General features: G+C 38.3%; 1 protein-coding gene across 7 annotated transcripts in view; it reads right to left on the bottom strand.

The window, feature by feature from the left end:
- Window positions 1-20,669, bottom strand: part of RICTOR (RPTOR independent companion of MTOR complex 2) — a 133,529-nt gene extending 112,860 nt beyond the window's left edge. For 5 of the 7 annotated variants that reach the window (XR_013532330.1, XM_035291643.3, XM_078365551.1 and 2 more), the window contains exons 1-2: window positions 20,599-20,669; window positions 20,381-20,428 (exon numbers count right to left, since the gene is read on the bottom strand). Coding sequence is in view for 4 of the 7 variants with exons in the window: in XM_002745031.6 (XP_002745077.1) it covers window positions 20,381-20,428; window positions 20,599-20,647 (97 nt within the window). In the remaining 3 variants the exon portion in view is untranslated. The remainder of the gene's footprint in view (window positions 1-20,380; window positions 20,429-20,598) is intronic. The other 2 variants (XM_078365549.1, XM_078365550.1) reach the window with 1 other exon arrangement.
- Window positions 20,670-21,214: the final 545 nt, after the last annotated feature.

Here is a 21,214-nt window from a genome sequence, read left to right as displayed (position 1 = left end):
AATGAACAGAATCATTTTTTACATAGATTATATAAGGCTAATAAGTCCCTTCTGGGCCTCTTGATTTGTCAGTCTAACTTAACTATTTATTCAGTCTATGTTTTTTGAATAACATGCAACTAACTGGAGCTTCTTGAAGAACAAGGTCTGATTTATCATGTAACCTCAACCTTCAGAAAACCTGGCAGAATACTGTTACACACTCATTAAATACAGCATTGCCACCCAACGATGAAAAGAATTGTTGTTCAAATTAGTAATCAGACATTAATTGATAACTCAAAAATATTAAAGTAATGAGGTTTATACATACATTGCTTATAAGAAAATCTATTCGTACAACTATCATTTCCACAATGTTTGGTTGTACTGCTATCTCATCTTGAAAAACAATATACTACTGAAGTTTCAAGTGATTCAAATGGCTTAGTCTTACCTGCCTTGCAACAAGAAAGAATTAGTCCATTCACTTATTAATTTAGTTAACACTGACTTAGTGACATGTTCTATGGAGTGCCTGCTCCAAGGGCCACAGTCTATTGTCCATGAGGCAAAGTGATTCTTCTAAATTATCTTAGCTTATCACACCCCTGCCTAAAACCCTCTTATGACTTCCCTTTGCAGTTGTCCACCACCTTCTCCAAGTTATCACTTGTTTCCCTGTCTCTCCAAATCTCATATTCCTATACTCTCTCTCATTCACCATGTACAAGCCATACTGGTTCTTTCCTGTCTGTTAGATCGTTACTTATTTTTGGCTAGTTTTTCCTTCCCCTTGGAAGGCTTTCCTCCTTTACATGGTGCCTCCTTGTTAGTCAGTATCAACTAAACATTACTACTTAAGAGAAAGTTTCTCTGACAATCTCTCCAACTCTCTTTCACATATCTGATTTTATACTATTAAAAGCAGTTATCAGTACCTAAAATTCTGCATTCACATGTTTAACTGTCTGTGTTCTCCCCACTAGACTCTTGGTCCCTCAAAGGCAGGGACTCAATATATTTTTTTCACCACTGAATCAGCACCAAAAGATCAGTACTCAGTACACAGTAAAAGTCAAATATTTGTCTACTGTGACAGAGAGGCAAACATATGAACAAAATTATACCAATTATAAGAGAGGTAAAATATAATATACTATAAAACCCCAAAAGAAGAAGATGCTCAACCCTGCAAGGGAAGATTGACTTTTGGGAAAATTTTTTGTTGGTTATGGAGAAGAGAACAGACTGGAAAACAGAACTAGAAATGAGGCAAGTAGTTATGAAGTCCATAGAATCATCCAAGAAAGATAATAAGGGCCTGAATAAAAAGCACGGCAACAGAAATAGAAAAAACAGATTTCAGAGATAAAATCAATACCATCTGGTCTCAGATTGGACATGTGGAATAAGGACAAGGAACGAGGTTAAAATGTCTCCCGGGTGTCTTATTTGGCCCAATTAAAGTACTTCTCTTAACCCAGAAAGATTTTTAGAATAATGAGATAATTAGTCAGTTTGAAACACATTAAGTTTGATGTATTTGGCTGCATGGTTACCATGTTGACTAAGCAGCAAAACTGGACTGGAGCCCTCAAGCTATAACACAAATTTGAGAGTCAATTATTCAGTCAACAAATATTTATCCAGCACTTACTACATCCTGGGGCTATTCTAAGCACCAAGGATACAATGGTGAACAAAACAAAGTACTTGTCTCCACACAAAACTTACATTCCAGGAGACAAGAAATATATACTGTAATGTCAGTAGTGACAAGGGCTATGAAAGAAAAAGCAATAATGGCAGGTACAGTGGCTCACACCTGCAATCCCAGCACTTTGGGAGGCCAAGGCAGGCGGATCACTTGAGCCCAGGAATTCAAGACAAGCCTGGGCAACATGGCAGAACCCCATCTCTATAAAAACTACCAAAGAATTAGCCAGGCTTGGTGGCTTGTGCCTGTATTCCCAGCCACTTCACCGGGCTGAAGTGAGAGGATCACATGAGTACAGGAGGTCAAGAATGCAGTGAGCCATGATCGTGCCACTGCCCTCCAGCCTGGGTGACAAAGCAAGACCCTGTCTTAAAAAAGAAAAAGCAATACAATAAAAAAAAAAGTGATAGAGAGAGGAGCTACTTTAGATAAGAGTGATCAGAAAAGGGCTCACTGATGATAAGGTGACATTTGAACAGATTTAAATGGAGTCAGGGAGTAAGTAATACAAATATCAAAGGAAAAACAATCCAGCTAGAGCAAGTACAAAGGCCAAGTAAAGAAAATATGATTAGGAATCACCAGGATGGAAATCATTTCAGTAAACACAGTGAATTAGGCGAGAGTTACAAAATGAGAATGGTAGTAGAGGTAATCAGGGACTAGATGACAATGACAGTATTGCATATAGTGGCAATTTATTTAAAACTAATTATCCATCTTGCAAATGCCACCTTCCAGTATGTAATACAGTGCTAAGAAAAGAGCAGGTGCTCACTGAATTATTTTCAAATTAAAGAGTGAATAAATTAATGAGTAATTTCACAAATTTGAGCCTGATTATATCTGACCATTTCCCAAACTCCAATTCATCTTCAAAGGAGAAACCAAATAGCAATTTGAAGGACTAATAATATAAAGGAAAAATTTAAAGGCCTTACAAGTTTTAGCACTCGTCACAAGTAGAATTTTAAAATGTATTGAACAACAGCAACATCAATGGAACATTTACCTGTCCCTTGCAAGAAGAACGCTTAAGAGAAAACAACATCTACTTAGAAGTATATAATTTCTGGGATGTGTGCTAAATTAATGCATCACTTCATAAACCACGTTTAGCAATATTTTAATAATGAAAATATCATTTTAGACAAAGTTCAGATTATGAGGAACCGTCATTAGTTTACCGCACTACTTCAGCTTTATTCTAGGGAAAGTCATTTAAAAACAGTTGGAAAAAGGAAAATGATGTGTCGGTATATACAAGAGCAATAAATAATATAATCCTGATTAAAAATATACGTTTATTGCATTATATCATTCTTGATAGAATCAATCAATCACTTAAAATCCACCAATAAAAACAAGTATTCTTTTGGTGGCTAAGAATCTACACTCAGTTTAAATCTGCTCAGTGAAATAAATAGTCCAGACTCAGAGTCAGCAAGAATCTGTCAAGACTATATTAAGTGTTCCCATCTTCGGGAAATTCCCAACTCATTGTTTTCCACACTTCCAAAGAGTGTATGTATAGTATTTAAAACAAATTAATACTAATATTTAATTATCAACATTTACAAAATGTACTTCAGAAACTTTTTTACCTTCATACAGTTCAGTATTTTTGTTTCACTTTCATATTTACTCTAGGGCTTTTACATACTGAACTAAGTTAAAATTTTCTTTACTAAAAGTCTATGCTAAACAGCACATGTTGCCAAGTTGCTGTCAAGTATTTAATCAATTTCCTACTAAATACTTGGTTTATATTTCTTGGAGAGAATCACCAAATGATAGGCAGTGGAATCTTTTTCTATTCCAACTCTCATATCACAATTTCTTAGGGGGGAAAAATAACTGATAACAACAAAAAAATCTAAATATTAAAACATTTTAAATCAGGGAACATAAAACAGTATCAAGTACAACAAAAAAATGTAATTCATCTAAATAGTATGTTCTATTTGAAGGGGCACTTGAAGAAAGGCTAGAAATAGCAAAATAGAAACAGAAAGTAATAAAAGAAACAGAAAAACAAGGCAGAAAGAGAAGCAATCACACAGGGATAGGTTATAACTATCAATGAGATGTTAGACACTCTCAGTCTAATAAAATTCTAATATATCTATTAGAAAATCAATCATATTTCTTTATGACTTCTCTCATATGTGAAATCTGGAGTGGTATAAGACAGTTCTAATGGTTCATTTTGAGCTCTTAAAATAAAGAATCAGAAAAGGTATTTATGCTCTTTTAAGGAGAGGCATCTCTATTTTGTATTTTAACAACTTTTCAACTTTGATGCACAATTACAAGGGCATGCTGTAAATCTAACATATTAACAAATATAACAAATGTTGGTATTTCCACATGAGCATACCGTTGAACTGAGGATCAAACAATGTTCATTATCTTCCCTTTATCTTCTGTAAAAGATACTAAACTGATGTTGGTATTCATCCCAGCAACACAATCAGGTCAACATAAAACTTCTACTAGACTGCAATTCTAATTTTTTCCAATTTTCTAATCTGTAGTTTTCAACTCTTTTGTAAGTAATTTGATTATTTATTTTTCACTAAACAATCATTCAAAAAAAGTTCACCTATCGAGGTATATTAACTGGCCAAAACCTATTCAATGAAAAGGTCAGGCTGAAAACACAGACAAGTAATGGAGAAGACGATTTAAAATTTTTAAATTAAGGTGGAATTACTGTAATTACTTCAAACTTTATCCACTCATATAAACCCAATGCCAATCCTATAGGAAAGAATCCATCCATATCACAACATACCTGAATTCACATGAGCAGACTTAGATTAAAATAACTTTGTATATACATCATGGAGATAAGACATAACAGCAGGCACAGAAAGGCAGATAGAAAAGAGTAAGTACTCTTATTTATCACCATAGATTGGTTTGGCCTGTTTCTGAACTTTATAAAAAGAGTACATCTACTGTACAAGTACGTTTTATAAAGTTCAAAAACAGGCTAAACTAATCTATGGGGATAAATTTAAGAGTACATACTGAGCACGCAAAAATGTACTCATTTTATAAAGTTCAAAAACAGGCTAAAGTAATCCATGGTATTAGAGGTCAGGATAATGCCTTCCTTGGCTGGGGAAGCAGTGCCTGGAAAGAATGGGAGAATGCGAGCTTCCAGGGTATTGCAATACTATGCTTCTTGATCTGGGTTCTGATTTCCTATGTGTTTCATTTGTCAAAATTCTCAGAATTACACATTTATAAGAAAGACTTTTTGGATCTATGCTATCTTTTAATGAAGAAAAACTTTTAAACAGCATTTACTGTTTTCTCCACAGTTGTGAAGGTCCTCAACAACTTACCCCTATCCTATAAATCTAATACTAAAATTCCATATTCTTATTGTTGCTTTCAGTAAAATGTTTCATGCCTTTATTCATGCCCTATTTCCTCTAGATTTAAGCACATTCTACCCATCCAAAATTGAAACAATGCTCCACTTTCTATGACTTTTTTTCAGTTCAATCTCCCCATTCTCTCATCTCTTTTGCTTTTATTGACCATACAAATAAGAACACCTAATATCCCTTTATTTATATCTATGTGCTAAAACGATAGTAAATATTTTACAAACATTCCCTTCAATCCTCAAGTGTTATCTCAAAAGGAGATGAAGAAACATGCTCAGAAAAGGCAACTTATCCAGAACCCTAAACTTCTCAAAGGCAGGATCAAGATTCAAATCCAGATCTGTCTGGGTCCAACACCATGCTTTTAGTCAATACTAGACTGCCTTCATACCATTCAGTCAGCACCTTATTAGACATTATTTTGTCCCTATCAGTCATATTTTGTATCTTATTAGTTATCTTCATATAATCCTGCTATCCATGTTACATACATATAAGCCAACTCTGTATCAAGTGACACTTCACCTACTTTGAACTATGCTATGAGGCAGTTACCTATCTGGAAAACCAGTACTCAAATGTAAGTACTCCAAAAAATGACAATAAAATTTCAAAGTATGTACCATCACCAAGTTTATTTGCATATATTATCACAATAGAGCCTGTTAATTCTTCATAATCACAACCTGTTTATCCTATTTTACATATTATATTAGCAATAGTCCATACTTAGAGTTGCCATTCTACAGCATAATAAAAGTAAAAAAATATAAAGAATTAAAGGACCACTAAATATAGGGAAAAAAACTGTAATGTAAAGTGACAGCTGAGAGCAATGCAGTGGCATATAAGAATCAAAAGAACAGTGAGGTATTACAGAGGGTAGTAATAAATTGTCTTCACCCCACTCCCAAAACAAAAATCAATATTCATAATGATGACTCTAGCCAATGAGAAAAAGTTAATGTATTTAAACTTTTTCTCAAGTTAATAGTTGGTATTTTCTCAAGATAGGAAAAAAAAGGAACCGGCTCTAGAAATCACTGCATCAAAATGGCTAAAATATACATTTTAGATCTCAGTTAATAACCTGGGTCCTGGGGGTTCCGTCAATACAATACATAGAATACTCATTTAGCCTTAGTAGTATGATTTATCTTATACATGATGCTATCTATGGGAAGACTGCAGAGTTAAGTGCATAAATTTTAGAATCAGAAACAAAAAAAGGGGTCTGAAACCCACCTCTGTCTCATAATATCCATATGACCTTCAGCTAGTTAGGCATTGCCCCATTTTCCTCATCAGTTACAGGTGTATTAATGCATATTCTCTAAACCATGTAGAAGACAATTAGAATTTAAGTAATGTTTTTAACATACTCTCCAACATATGATTATTATTCAAAATATGGCAGCAGCTGCTATTATTTCTTGTGTTCACAGACCATTAAATATTTAGCAATTAGAACAATGCTGGACACATAACCAGTATTCAATAAATACCTGGTGACCGGCCTATGTATGAGAAGAGGAGAAGGGTAAACAAATCTCTAATAGCATACAGCAGTGTCCAGCCTGATTATGTCTACTACTTTTTATTTGCAAACACTTATCAAATAAAAGAATAAAAGAATTGTTTTAAAGGAGAGAGCTAGGACTAACTGCAGAAAGTTATTCTTTTATTAGATTTTTTTTTGCTAATTTGATGTAAGAGTTTTATTAGCAAACATAACTGCTCAACAAAGGACAAACCACTGTGAATAACCTACCCATCAGTGGAAGGTTTGAGTGATGATGGATGAGGATTGTCTGATATTGCAGAGAAAATTCCTGCTTTGAGTGGGAGATCTACCAATTTCTAGAATAGCTTCCAAATAGTCTTAAAAACAAATAATAGATTTATATACGCACATACCTTTCCCAAATTCATATATATTCAAGCAATCCAGGTGAACATTTAGCAGCAATATATAAGTTTTAAAGATAATTACACTTTCTCTCTGTGGTACTTTTCCAATATAAAAACAATTATTTAGGTATGCAAAAAATGCCTCCAGGAATCAAAAATCAAGTACTTTTTTTTTTTTAGTAAAACAAAATAACTATTAGAAGAAACAATGCATAGCAAAAGGCAACTGCCACAGTTTACCCAAAGCTCTTAATCATCTCCTTTTAACTTTGATATGAAGAACAACCAGAATCTTTTCAAATATATAACTTTTTTCACTCTGCTAGGTAAACAATAACATACATTTGTGTATTCAAAACAATGTTGAAACAAGACCATAAAACAACAAACTTTCCCATGAGAAAAAAGAAACACAATGTTAAGGTTCATATTAAAATAAGGTGATTTAAGCATTTTAAAAACTATTCCAATCTAAAATTTAACTTACTATAAATTCTTATGTCATGTAAGAATTATTCTTACATAACATATGAAACCTTATGACATAAGAATTAATCTGACCTGCTTTGTACTGTTATGTCATTCAAAAATACCACTCAAAGTTATAGCTTACAGTAATAAGTCACTCTAAGTAGGGTAAGAAATAGCTTAGTATTCAAACATCCATTATTATAATTTTACACTAATACCACATGACAGATATAATTAAAAACTTATAACACATATACTGAATAAACCGTTTCACAAATATTCCACTTGCTACCTGGTCATACATCCAGAAACCACCACATGGCTAAATGTTAAAGAGTTCACAGCTCACCTACCTCAAAATGTATTTCCAACCACTGGAGTCTCTCCCTGAAACTCCATTCCCCCCAGAGTTTTTCATTTTTCCCTTTTTTTTTCCTTCTTGAGGGAGGGAAGTGGTGGTGATGGTAGTGTGGTGAACATTAGAAAGTGCATTATAGAATTATGAGTAAAAAGAACAGTGCAATTAAAAATTTTAGTATATGAGGGTCGAACACTAAGCATGGAAATAATCAACAATACTATTCTAAGATGTGATTTCTTGAAGTATGAAACTAATGGTAAAAAGATGTATGTGCACACATCTAAAACAGTTAAATACACTTTTATCTGACAAGCTGTTCCCTCTTAGTAGCTAAATTACTTAATTACTTGGCAACCTTCTTTGTTTACAGCTTCTACATCTCTTCATTCTCTACTCATTATAAGAAACACATGAAATTTCACTGGATTCAAAGCAAGATGACTAAAATACCTGAAGTCTTGTTATGCTGCTATAATAGAGCAATAATTTCCTCAAACACTATGTCCTGTACCTAAATCACTAGAGGGCTGGGTAGGGTGCCTGGATTTGGCAATGAAACATTCTGTGTTTTTCAGGAAAATCTTCATTTCAAATATTCTATGTGACTGTCAGGTTACATGTTTAAATTTTGAGATTAGAAAATATGGTGATTTTAGTGTGAAACAAAACAAAAACACCACCCATCCCATTTATATTTTCTATTTCCAGACTGCATACATCTACTAGAAGTAAAGTTGATAAATTTACAAAGGCCTTTGAACATGCATACTATCCTCCATTAAACAGTACTGCTGAAGGTGCAAGACACAATGTACTACAAAACAACAGAAAAAAAAATCACTTACACTTGGGTCTGGAATGCAGATATTTACATACTCATAGTCACAAGTATACACAAACAATTAGTATTTCACAGTGTGCCCCAAATCTTTCAGTCCAGCAGTAACTTCTAAGGCCAGAAGAGCCTGTTTGTAATATAATCATTCTTCAATAGTTAAGAGATTTATATACAGGGAAAAAAACTCACCCCCAACTTTTTCTCAACATTATCTTGGAATACTGAATAATGTACCAAGAAAAAGTTCAAAAACTTAAGTTATAAGTTGTAAAGCCCTGTGCAGAGCTCTACCTATTTGAATGCTACTCTTTTATGCAAAGGTCTTGCAAATGTCATTATTTCTTCACTTCTAAGATTTCGTTTTAGGTCATTCCTTACCTATCTCCCATTTTTTCTGATTTCCTCTAGCTTTTATAGCCCTTTACATAGATAACTGGCAGATGCTTCAAATACTACTGTCTTTTACTATACACTGATATAGCTACATCCCAACTATAAAAGAAACTCCTTGAAGAAAGATGTATGCCTCCCTCAAACACAACAGTCTTAACCCGTGGGATCATATAATATATACAATTAACCCATGTGATTAAAAGCTATACTGGCTGAAATTAATAAATCCATTACATTAATAAAACCACTACAAATCCAAATTCTTTAACACAATGGGGCAAAAAAAAAAAAAAAAGGAAAAGTAATTGAAAGAGCCAGATTCTTGAAAATCCACGTAATTAAGGTTAAAAAATGCTTTCTGTATTTCTTATTGACATCTTTAACAGAATATGTTTAAAGCATCAGAATATCCTTAATTTCATATGTTATATAAATTTTATCATTACCAGGTACATTGCTCAGTTTACATAATCTGGCTGGAAGCCTCTATAAGAGGAATATTAACAATATACTTATATTTAGGTTCTCTTTCCACCCTATTACTTTGGGAATATGAATGTTATACATATTAACTAGTTTTACATAATTATTTTCAATTTACTTTTACATCTGTATAATTTTATAACTACATTTGTTGTATGGATATAATGTTTAAGGAACCATTCAACTTTAACCTGGCCTCTGCAACAAAAACACAAATACCATTTGTAGATGACCCAAAAAGCATTAACAGTCAACTTCAATTATTCATACACAGATTATCTTAACAAATATTTTAACCTGTTTATGTTCTTCCACTAAAAGTATTTGCTTAGGAAACAAAAATCTGTGCTAATAATTCAAATGAAATGTAAAAGAAAATATACATCAATCTACTGTGGGAGAAAAAAGAACATAAAATCTTTTCTCACCAATGTAAGTATTTAGATTACATATTTAGTACTCTTCTACCATTATTCATCTTTTTAAAGCAGGTAACTGAGAATGGACTGTATTTAATAGCTTGGTGACAGAGGTACGATACACAGGCAAGCAAATTCGCTCACCCAACTGTGCTTTTCGCCGCCTTATTTTCAGACCTGGGAGGGGGAGGAGGCAGCAAGTCACTGCTGGTGGATCACTTAGAAGGAAATTGATAGTTGACTATAATTTAAATGTAAAGTGCTATGAAATACTACCACTCCTACATGTATTCATTATTGTTTGTGGGAATACTACAGTGATTTAACAAGGCTACAAATGCTTTCTTTTTAACTTTTAGGATATTCCAGGTCCATAGTGATATGTGAGAATTACAAAGACCAAAGGCTAAAGTACTGCAAATATAAAGTAGTATGCATTCTAGAGGTGAGGAAACTGAAGCCCAGAGAGGTTAAATAGCTTGCCGCATCTTCCTCAGATTATGATAGAACCTTGTTCTCTGGACTTCACCTTCAATGCAACAGTCTAGCAGTCCCTTCAAAACTCTTCTCGTGGCTTATGTTATTAGGTCATTATCACATTATTATAAAGAAACACCTAAGACTGGGTAATTTATAAGAAAAGAGGTTTAATTGGCTATCATTTCTGCAGGATATACAAGAAGCAGGGCACCAACACTTGCTTCTAAAAAGGCCTCAGGGAGCTTTTACTCAAAGCAAAGGCAAAAGTGGGTGCAGGGATCTCACCTGGCAGGAGCAAGAGAGGAGCTGAGGAAGGAGCCACATGCTTTCAAATAACAAGATTTTGTGAAAACTTACTATCATGAAAACAGCACCAAGCCATGAAGAACCTGTCCCCATGACCCAAACACTTCCCACCATGCCCCATCTCGAGCATTAAGGTCTACAATTCAAGTATCAAAACTACATCATTCTGCCCATGGCCCTTCCCAAATCTCATGTCCTTCTCACACTGCAAAATAAACTCATGCCTTCCTAACAGTCTCCCAAAATCTTAACTCATTCCAGCATTAACTAAAAAAATCCAAAGTCCAACGTCTCATTTGAGACAAGGCAAGTCCCTTCCACTTACGAGGCTGTAAAATCACAAACAAGTTATTTACTCCCAAGATATAATGGACATATAGGCATTGGATAAACACCGCCATTTCGAAAAGGAGAAATCATCCAAAAGAAAGGGGCTACAGGCCCCATACAAGTTCAAAACCCAGCAGGGCAGTCATTAAATCTTGAAGCTCCAAAATAATCTCCTTTGACTCTATGTTCCACATTCAAGGCATGCTGCTGCAAAGGGTGGGCTCCCAAGGCTTTGTGCAGCTCTGCCCTGTGGCTTTGCAGGGTTTAGCCCCCAGGAATGTTCTCATGGGTTTTAGAAGAATACTTGTGGCTTCTCCAGGTACCGGGTGCAAACTGCCAGTGGATCTACCATTCTGTGGTCTGAAGGATGGTAGGCCCCTTCTCACAGCTACATTAGTCAGTACCCCACTAGGGACTCTGTGGGGACTCCATCCCCACATTTCCCCTTGTCCCCACCCTAATAGAGATTCTGTGAGGGCTCCATCCCTGCAGCAGGCTCCTGCCTAGACACCCAGGCTTTCTCATACATCCTCTGAAATCTAGGCAGAAGGTGCCAAGCCTCAACTCTTGCATTTTATGCATCTGCAGGCTTAACACCACATGGAAGCCATCAAGTCTTCTGGCTTGCACCCTTTGGAGCAGCAGCCCAAACTGTACCTGGGCCCCTTAGAGCAAGGCTGGAAGCCTGAGTAGCTGGGACACTAGGAGCAGTGTCTTGAGGCTGTGCAGGGCAGCAGGGCCTACCTGGCCCACAAAACCATTCTTTCTTCCTAGGCATATGAGAGGAGCTACTGTATAAGGTCTCTAAAATGCCTTGAAGGCCGTTTCTCCAATGTCATTGATATCAGCACTTTGGCATCCTTATAATTATGCAAATATCTTTAGCAAGTGGTTGTTCCACAGCCTGCTTGAATTCCTCCCCCAACAAAGCTTTTTCTTTGTTTTGTTTGCCACATGGCTAGGCTCTGCTTTCTGTATAAGAATAAGTTCCGCCGGACGCAGAGGCTCAAGCCTGTAATCCCAGCACTTTGGGAGGCCGAGGCAGGTGGATCCAAGGTCAAGAGATCGAGACCATCCTGGTCAACACGGTGAAACCCTGTCTCTACTAAAAATACAAAATATTAGCTGGGCATGGTGGCACATGCCTGTAATCCCAGCTACTCAGGAGGCTGAGGCAGGAGAATTGCTTGAACCCAGGAGGCGGAGGTTGCGATAAGCCGAGATCGTGCCACTGCACTCCAGCCTGGGTAACAAGAGCGAAACTCCGTCTCAAAAAAAAAAAAAAAAAAAGAGTAAGTTCCAACTTTAAGTCATTTATTTGATCCTACGTCTGAGCATGAGGCTATTAGAAGCATCTGGGACACATCTTGAACATTTTGCTGCTTAGACATTTCTTCTGCCAGATATCAGAAGTCATCGTTCTCAAGTTCAAACTTCTACAGATCCCTACAGCAAAAACAGAATTCAGCTAAGGGGCTTTGCTAAGGCACAATGAGGGTGACCTTTGCTCCAGTTCCTACTAATTCTTCATTTCCACCTGAGGCCTCACCTTTGTGGATGGACTTCACTGTCCATACATATCACTATCAGTATTTTGGTCACAACCAACCAACCAGTCTCTAAGAAGTTCCAAACTTTCCTTCATTTTCCTGTCTTCTTCTGAGTCCTCCAAACTCTTCCAACCTCTGCCTGTTACCTAGTTTCAAAGCTGCTTCCATATTTTCAGGTATCTTTATAGCAATACTCCACTCCCAGTTATCAATTATCTGTAATAGGCTGTTCTTGCACTGCTATAAAGAAATATCTGAGACTGGGTAATTTAAAAGAAAAGAGGTTTGATTGGCTATTGGTAATGTAGGCTGTACAGAAAGCATAGTGCCAGCATCTGCTTCTATGGAGGCCTCAGGGTGCTTTTACTGAAGATGGAAGGTGAAGCAGGAGTAGGCATCTCACATGGCAAAGTGGGAGTGAGAGAGTAAGAGGGGTAGGTGCCACACACTGTTAAACAACCAGATCTCGCTAGAACTCACTATCTCAAAAACACCACCAAGCCAGGAGGGATCCATTCCCATGGCCCAAATACCTCCTACCAAGCCCCCACCTCCAGCACTGGGGATTACAATTCAATATGAAATTTGGGTGGGGACAAATACCCAAACTGTTTAGCTTAAGAGATCACAATCTTCTTTCTTCCTTTTTTTTTTTTTTTATTTTATTTTTAGTAGAGACGGGGTTTCACCATATTGACCAGGATGGTCTCGTTCTCTTGACCTTGTGATCCACCCGCCTCGGCCTCCCAAAGTGCTGGGATTACAGGCTTGAGCCACCGCGCCCGGCCCACTTCTCTTCTGTTGATTCCTTTCTTATTGATTCCTACTCTATGATATACATTCTCACCAACTTATTCTCAAACATTCAAATCTTAAGCTCTTTCTCCATTTATATCCCTTTTCTTAACATCCTATACATACAACCATCAGATAAGAAGTTCAGAACAACTACAACCTCCATTCCAGTATTTGCTGCCACCTTTTACATATTTATAGCAACATCAATAACCTGAAATTTAAAGCAAAGCTGAACTCATTATCCTTCCCAAAATGACTTCTCCATTTTATGGTACTATCAACTTCACTGTCCCTCAGGATAGCAAACTTAAAGGACTCTTTTCCTTCTAATCTCCTTAATATTGTACTATTCCTTTTCCCATGTCTCTCACTCCATTCTTCCAGTCAATAAATGCTTCAGTGATTATTATCTGATATATGTTGGGGGGAAGAGGATGTTAAAAAAGGGTGAAACACGGTGGCTCATGCCTGTAATCCCAGCACTTTGAGAGGCCGAGGAAGGCAGATCACCTAAGTTCAGGAGTTCAAGACCAGCCTGGCCAACATGGTGAAACCCCGTCTCTTATAAAAATACAAAAATTAGCCAGACATGATAGTGCATGCCTGTAATGCCAGCTACTTGGGAGGCTGAGGTAGGAGACTCGCTTGAACCTGGAGGTGGAGGTTGCAGTAAGCCAAGATTGTGCCACTGCACTCCAGACCAGGCAACAAGGGCAAAACTGTCTCAAAAAAAAAAAAGAGGACTCCTGCCCTGAAAAAGCTAAAGATCTAGTGAAGGGGGAAGAAACTGGACAAAGAACTAAAGTAATACAATGGTAAGTGCAATTTAGAAAGGAATAAATAAAGACCTGAAAAAGCACAGGAAGAAGCAATAAATTTCCACTGGAGTGATAAGGAAGGATTCCCAGAAGTGGCATCTGACCTCAACCTTAAAGAATTAGGATTTCTGTAGATAAACTGTGCTGGAAATGCAATTCAAGGCAAAGGAAATACCTATGCAAGGTCAAACAAATATGAAACTGCATGCATATTCAAGGAACAGCAAACATTCTTCTTTGACTAAAAGATTTTCAACTAGGGGAATACAGTCTCCACAGAGAAAGGAGAGGAATGGGGGTTGGTGCTTTAGATTAGCAAATTCTCCCCAATCCTCTTTGAGAAGAATTGTGTGTAATGAAGTGAATTACGCAGAGAGGCAGATACATTGAGATGTGTATGGTTAAAATAGTCTAAAAGAAAACCATATAGGAATAAATCAAAAAAGGCCTTGAATGTCAAGCTAAAGAAATGTGTGCTGTATTCTATGAGCAAAAATTCGTCTAGAAAATGTGTGTATATGTTTTGTTTTGTTTTTTTATTTAATAGAACAAGAAGATCAGATCTAGATTTCTGGGAAATAATCCTGGCAGTCATACAGTAGACCAAGTGAAAAAAGGTGAAAAAAGAAGATGTGACTGCCACACCAATGACATAATTAGGATGTGAACTGACAATGGGAACAGAGGAGACATTGAATTCAACCGATATTTCAGAAGGTAATCAGGAGTTTAGCAATACAACAAAGAGCATAAGCAGTGGCTCTCTAGCTTGAGTAACAGAGGATGGTGGAAATACCTAGAAAGTGAAAAGTTAGCATACTTTGGGGTGCAAAGTTTTACACATCACGAATCTGAAATGATCAGACGCATAGCAGTGATTTACTAAGCCCCGTGACACTGGTTAAATAACTTATCTGAGTTTTAGTACTTTCAAATTTCAAAGCCTATATTCTCAACTATAAAGCAGGGATAGTAAGTGTAGCTAAAATAGTTGCTGAATATTAAGTGAAATAATGAAATCAGTGCCTGACACAAAACTAGTATTATAGTAACAGTATTCATAATAGTAGAATGTGGAACTTAAAATTGCCCATAAATTTTGCAAGAGGTTACAAGCATCGTTTCAGAAATTCTTTTCCGTACAAAGGGAGAGTTTTGCTTACAAGACTTTAGTGGTTAAACAATAAAGTTGTAGAGTGAAGATAAACTATCCTGTCTGTAGATCCTTTAAAAAAAAAAAAAAAAGGTTGGCTGGGCGCGGTGGCTCACGCCTGTCATCCCGGCACTTTGGGAGGCCGAGGCGGGTGGATCCGAGGTCAAGAGATCAAGACCATCCTGGTCAACACGGTGAAACCCCGTCTCTACTAAAAATACAAAAAATTAGCTGGGCATGGTGGCACGTGCCTGTAATCCCAGCTACTCAGGAGGCTGAGGCAGGAGAATTGCCTGAACCCAGGAGGCGGAGTTTGCAGTGAGCCGAGATCGCACCATTGCACTCCAGCCTGGGTAACAAGAGCAAAACTCCATCTCAAAAAAAAAAAGGTTTTGTGACATCTTTCATTATCACTCCATATCTCCCACTTTAAGCCCATGCCTAGCATAGTACCTGGTCCCTGTGAAGAACCTAACAACTGCTTGATGAACATGAGAAAACTGAGTCAACTGGAGGGAGAAATGAAGATTTTAGTTCTACAAAGAATCTTGAGGAAACAGTGTAAGAAGTCTAAAAATTTTTTTCCAAGCTACCCTTGGAAAGGAATAGCAATGCTTTATTCTCTGAATCAGGGTAAAAGAAGGTAAGTCTGGGGAGACAATTGAGGAATTCACACTGGATGGGCAGTGTGAATTTATTTATAAAGAAATAAACTTTATTTATTTATAAAGAAATAAAGTTCACTGCATAGAGTGGGGGGAGCGATCTGAAATCCAAAGAAAGCGAATTAGACAATTCTTCCGTTTAAATATGTAACTGACTTCCTTTCTGTAGCCAGCACTCTGGTCCAGTCTTTTATCATCTATCAGATTATATCAGCAGCCCCCTAGGCAGCTCCTCTACTTCCTAACTTTCCCCTTCCCAAAGGGCATGGCGTATTCCCAAGAGAACACATATTTTCTTCCACTATGTCCACCATTATTCTTTTAAGAAGTAAACCCTTCTATGAGACTTCTCTGACCCTCTACCCACCAGTTAATCCTTCTCTCCTCTACTATTGGGCTACCTCTGTTTCCTATACAGTTTGTTTACTTAAATTATTTTGTACTTAAATTATTTTTCCATCCACAATCATTTCCTTATGTCTATTCCAATGAACCCCTTAAAAGAGGGAAACAGTTTCCTTGTTTGTATTCTTCCAGCAGTTAATTCAGCATCTGGTATATAATAGATGTTTTATCAATGTCCATTTTGTCTAACTGAACAATTAAACAAATGAGTAAACTCCTATCTAGAAGAAATTAGAAAATGTTAGGGTTCAAATCTACAGCATTTTGGATAACCTTTCTACTTTTCTAGGTATTAAATAGCAACAAAGACAGTTTTTTAGTTCTTAGTAGTAGAAATGTAAAGGGGTTAATCAAACATTGCAAAACTCAACTGTACTTTTAAATAAATTATATTTTAATAATATTTCAACTAGTGTGTCCATATTCTGGGAATTCACTTTGAACACAATAGCAAAAGTCTACCAGGAGGGGTTTACCCAGGAAGAACATAGTATCTTTTCAAGTGACTCAGTACCTGTAAGAGATGCACTACTGGACTGATAAGAGTCTATCCTTGCAGTACAAATGGAAGCATTTGGGTTTCAAAATACATTTTGGCATGCATTATAAACGGTATTTAATAGTATCATTAGCAAATATTGGGGACTTTCAAAATTAAGTAGTTGTCTAAACAAAACTGAAAGCAACAACTACCAATACACTGTAAAATCTACTACAATGAAGTTCCTAAACTAGATAAAAATTAATCCATCGATTTTTAACTGAGGCACTCTATGGATGAACCACAGCACTAACACCAGTACCAAAACCAATGAAATGTCTTCTGGGTCTCAAGAAGCTTGTAAGGCTGGCCAAGTCATTACTAAAATAGTATGCCATTTCCTGGTGTCAGGGAGAAAAATTCTAAGGTTCTATCAAATACAGTATCACATTTTATCCTAAGTGAATATAACAGATTGCACTTCACTCAGACTTAATTTATTGGTAATGTCACAGATTACTTTTTTACAGTTGTTATATTCAAGAACTCTACCTTAGATAGACTGTACCTAATAATCACAACAGTATGTCTCAAAAAAAAGTTCAAATACCATAATTCCTTATTAACAAGTTTATAATACTCAAAACAATTGTTTGAAGTATTTTTTTTTTTTTTTACTTTTTTTTTTTTTTAAGATGGGGTTTCACCGTGTTGGTCAGGCTGGTCTTGAACTCCCGACCTCAGGTGATCCACCTGCCTTGGCCTCCAAAGTGCTTGGATTACAGGCGTGAGCCACCATGCCCTGCTGTTTGAAGTATTTTTAATGTGAGCTTTAACATTCTGATTTCACAATGTAGAATAGCAACTAATGTTAAATATCACAAAGTACCTGGTCTTACACCAAGTACTTTAATGAACAACTAGCTCATTCACTTTTCACATTCTTAATAACCCTTTGAAGTTATCTCTTCTTTTAGAAATGAAGAAATCAGGGGTTAAGCGAGGTCAAATAACGCCCCAAATCACCCAACTATTAAACCTCACAGCTGAGGTTATAACCCAGAATGATGTGATTTTATAGTCAACTATGTTTTCACTACACATTGATGGCTCCTTTAGGTATTATAATGACCATGACCTCTATTTTATAATGAGCTTCATTAGGTATCTATACAATGAATCTCTCAAAGATTAAATTAAAATAATGAGAATAAAAGCAAACACTGCCTTGGCGTTAAACAAAAAAAAATTTTCATTCCCCAAACTTTATCTTTTTACATACTGTAATCTAATCCACAAACAGCTGCCCTTCAGCTGCAACCCAAACTGCCTCACAGTTCTCAAATTATTACTAAACTTTAATTCCTCATGAACTTTCTTCAAGCCTACTTTGAACAATGAAATGTTTGTCACAACAGCAACTTTTTAAAACAATAGTAACACTATAAAATGACTAATTCAGATTAATTCTAAACTTCTTATGATTAAGAAATACAGATCTCATACAATCTCTCACAATTGTTGCAATCAGTTTTAAGTGGCTATGTATATTTTATACCAAACTGAAGTACATTTTGTCAGGGCAAGCAGAAACAGCATTTTCTGCACTGTTTATATTAACCTGGAAACACCTATGGACACAGGTGCTTACTAAATGCTCAGTTAATACAGCATTTTAAATAGTAAACAGAGCACTATATATAGGAGCTCGACGAACTCAATTTAAAACAACTATGTATTTCCAGCACCACATCTAAGCAGGTTTTTAATGCACAAGATAAACTCAAGTTTTTTAAGTGCTCCTTTCACCTTCATCGAAAAACAGAAATGCCGCTATAAAAATTAAATCACTCACTAATTACATCTTTTACAAACCTGAAATTGTAGGAATTATCCTTATTTGTTAGGAAGTTTACTAGTAAATCTATTTTATATAGATTTTTCACGTGTGTTATATTTAGTCAAGTTTCCAAACTGCTGTACAGAAGTCAAAAGCTTTACGTCTTTTTATACTAATTCTCAAAACCTATCTGCTGAAAAACCGTTGGAAATTAGCGCATTGATAATCTAATTAGCAGCCATTTCCAGGATTTAAGCTCTATTACATTGTATTATATTTTAGAAACGGTGCTTGCAAAAGGTCTTAGTTCACCCGAAACTAAGTCCTTGAACTTTCAGAATAAAATATTAAGTAACAAACATGTACTCTTGTAGCCAATGAAAGCTGACCATTCAGTTTTTAAAACAGTAATCTTACACTGTGATATGCAAAATAAAACAAATTAGAAAATACACTATGCTTTCCCTCTAGAGATGAGCCATTGCGAACAACGAGCCCAGGTTTGACAAATTACTGTAGATAAGAGTCATTACGTCAAGCACAGTATAGGGTAAAAAATAGCTCATACAGAATGTTTACAACAAGTTTTGTTGTTGTTGTTTTTACTTCCTAAGGCGTTTTACAGATCTCAGAAACGGATTCTGCACAGTTTAGCCCGGTTACACTTCAAGCTACAGCCCGTGTATGACTTCGTCAGAATCAGTAGACTAAATCCTGTTTACCGTGGAAGAGAAAAGAATCTTGTACGTAACTACTAACTCTTCAACGAGATAATGTCGAATAAACTCTAGTACTGTGAGTGATAGAAGAAACACTGGCTAGTAACCGGATTAGGTCATTAAAAATATAACCCGGGTTTCCCCAGTTCGAAAGGTGTAAACAAACCCATCTCCACTGCAGAAGGTAAACAATGAACCTGCAGCAGGGCGAGGGGGCGGTCTTTTGCCAACTACAGTCCCAGCGGCCCGGGAAAGGGAAGCAGAAGGGAAACAGCATAAACCAGTTAGCAGTAATGACCAGTTCCAGGTTTCACTGTCGAGTTATCAATGCTGCGGGTCCCCACAGGGCTGTGGGCAAAGGGGAAAAGAGTCACGCAGTCAGCAAACACCGAGTAGGTCCGGCTTCTGCTCCGGGGATGGGGAGGGCAGGATGTGGTCGCTCATCCCTCAAACATCCTCCTGCAACCTAAATAACAGCCTTTACCTCCCTCTGGCTGCCCCCAGCTTGGCTGCCGGACTCCGGGATAGGTGCAAACCGCTCCGCCGGAGTTCGAGCCCAGAGGGTCGGCGGGTCCGCCGAGTTCCACTCGGGGCTCCCCCGCACCCGCAAGCAGCCGGAGGCCCGGAGAAGGGCTCGGGCCAGGGAAGCGGGAGCCGGGAAGGGGGATGGGTCCGGCGAGGCGGGTCCGGCAAGGCGGCCCCGGGCTCGGCTCCCGCGGGCAGGCGGGGCTCCGGCTCTGCCCACCGCACCCCGCCGGTCCCGTGTGGGGCCCGCCCCCGCCTCTGGCCCCAAGCCCCGGGCCCGGCTCCTCCCCAGCAGCGCGCCCTCGCCTGTGCCCGCGGCGCCCCGCGTTACCTCGGGTTAGATCCAGCGGGACGTTCTCCTCGCCGCTGTCATTCCGCCCTGCGCGAAACAGACACACAACCCCAGTTAGGATTCGCTCGCAGGCCAGCTGCGGCTGACCTGGCTCCGGCCAGCGCCCCGGCTCGCTCCCCACCCACGGCCAGGGGAAGGCAAGTGCCAGGGGGTGGCGGGCGCCGGGCGGTGGAGAGTGAGGGTTGCAGCGGGCTTACCTCGTACTCGGAGATTCTTCAGAGAGCGGCCGCGGCCGATCGCCGCCATATTGACGGGTTTCAGTCACAACACCGGAAACCTCGCCCAATCGCGCGAGAACCCCTTCCCCTCCCCGCGCGCCGCGCCCGCCCCCCGCGGCACCTTCCCCGCCCCCTTGGCGGCGACGGCTGTGCGGGTGGTGTAGGCTCGGTCCCGGCGCGGAGGGAGCGCGGAACAAATCCAAGGTCTGCACTGAGTTCGCAGCGCCCGCCTGCCCGCCTGCCCGCCCACGCCAGACCCGGAGGGCAAGTCCGCCGGGAGGGGCAGTTCCCACGAGGAAAGTCCCATTGATGCGAGTTGGCAGCGTAAAGGATGCTCCCCTCTGGCCGCCGCGGAAGCAGTCGTCCAAACGGAGGCGAGCAAGGAGGAGGAGGAGGCCGAGATGCGACCGGCGGGCCACCTGCTCATCGCCGGCCTGCGAGTGTCCTGCTTGCTCTCAAGCCCTGCCGTAGACGGCCCCACTCCCCCGTTCATCCATTGAAACAATTTTTATAAAAACGCTGCGCAGTTTTAGTCTCCCTTCCTGGAATCGCTTTGCTCCGACCAAGTTAACACATAACAAAGTTTGTTTTCCAG

The sequence above is a fragment of the Callithrix jacchus genome, chromosome 2 (genome assembly GCF_049354715.1).
Source record: "Callithrix jacchus isolate 240 chromosome 2, calJac240_pri, whole genome shotgun sequence".
Lineage (NCBI taxonomy): Eukaryota > Metazoa > Chordata > Mammalia > Primates > Cebidae > Callithrix > Callithrix jacchus.
Note: the sequence above shows the minus strand (reverse complement) of the source record. Positions and strands in the feature narration are given on the sequence as shown.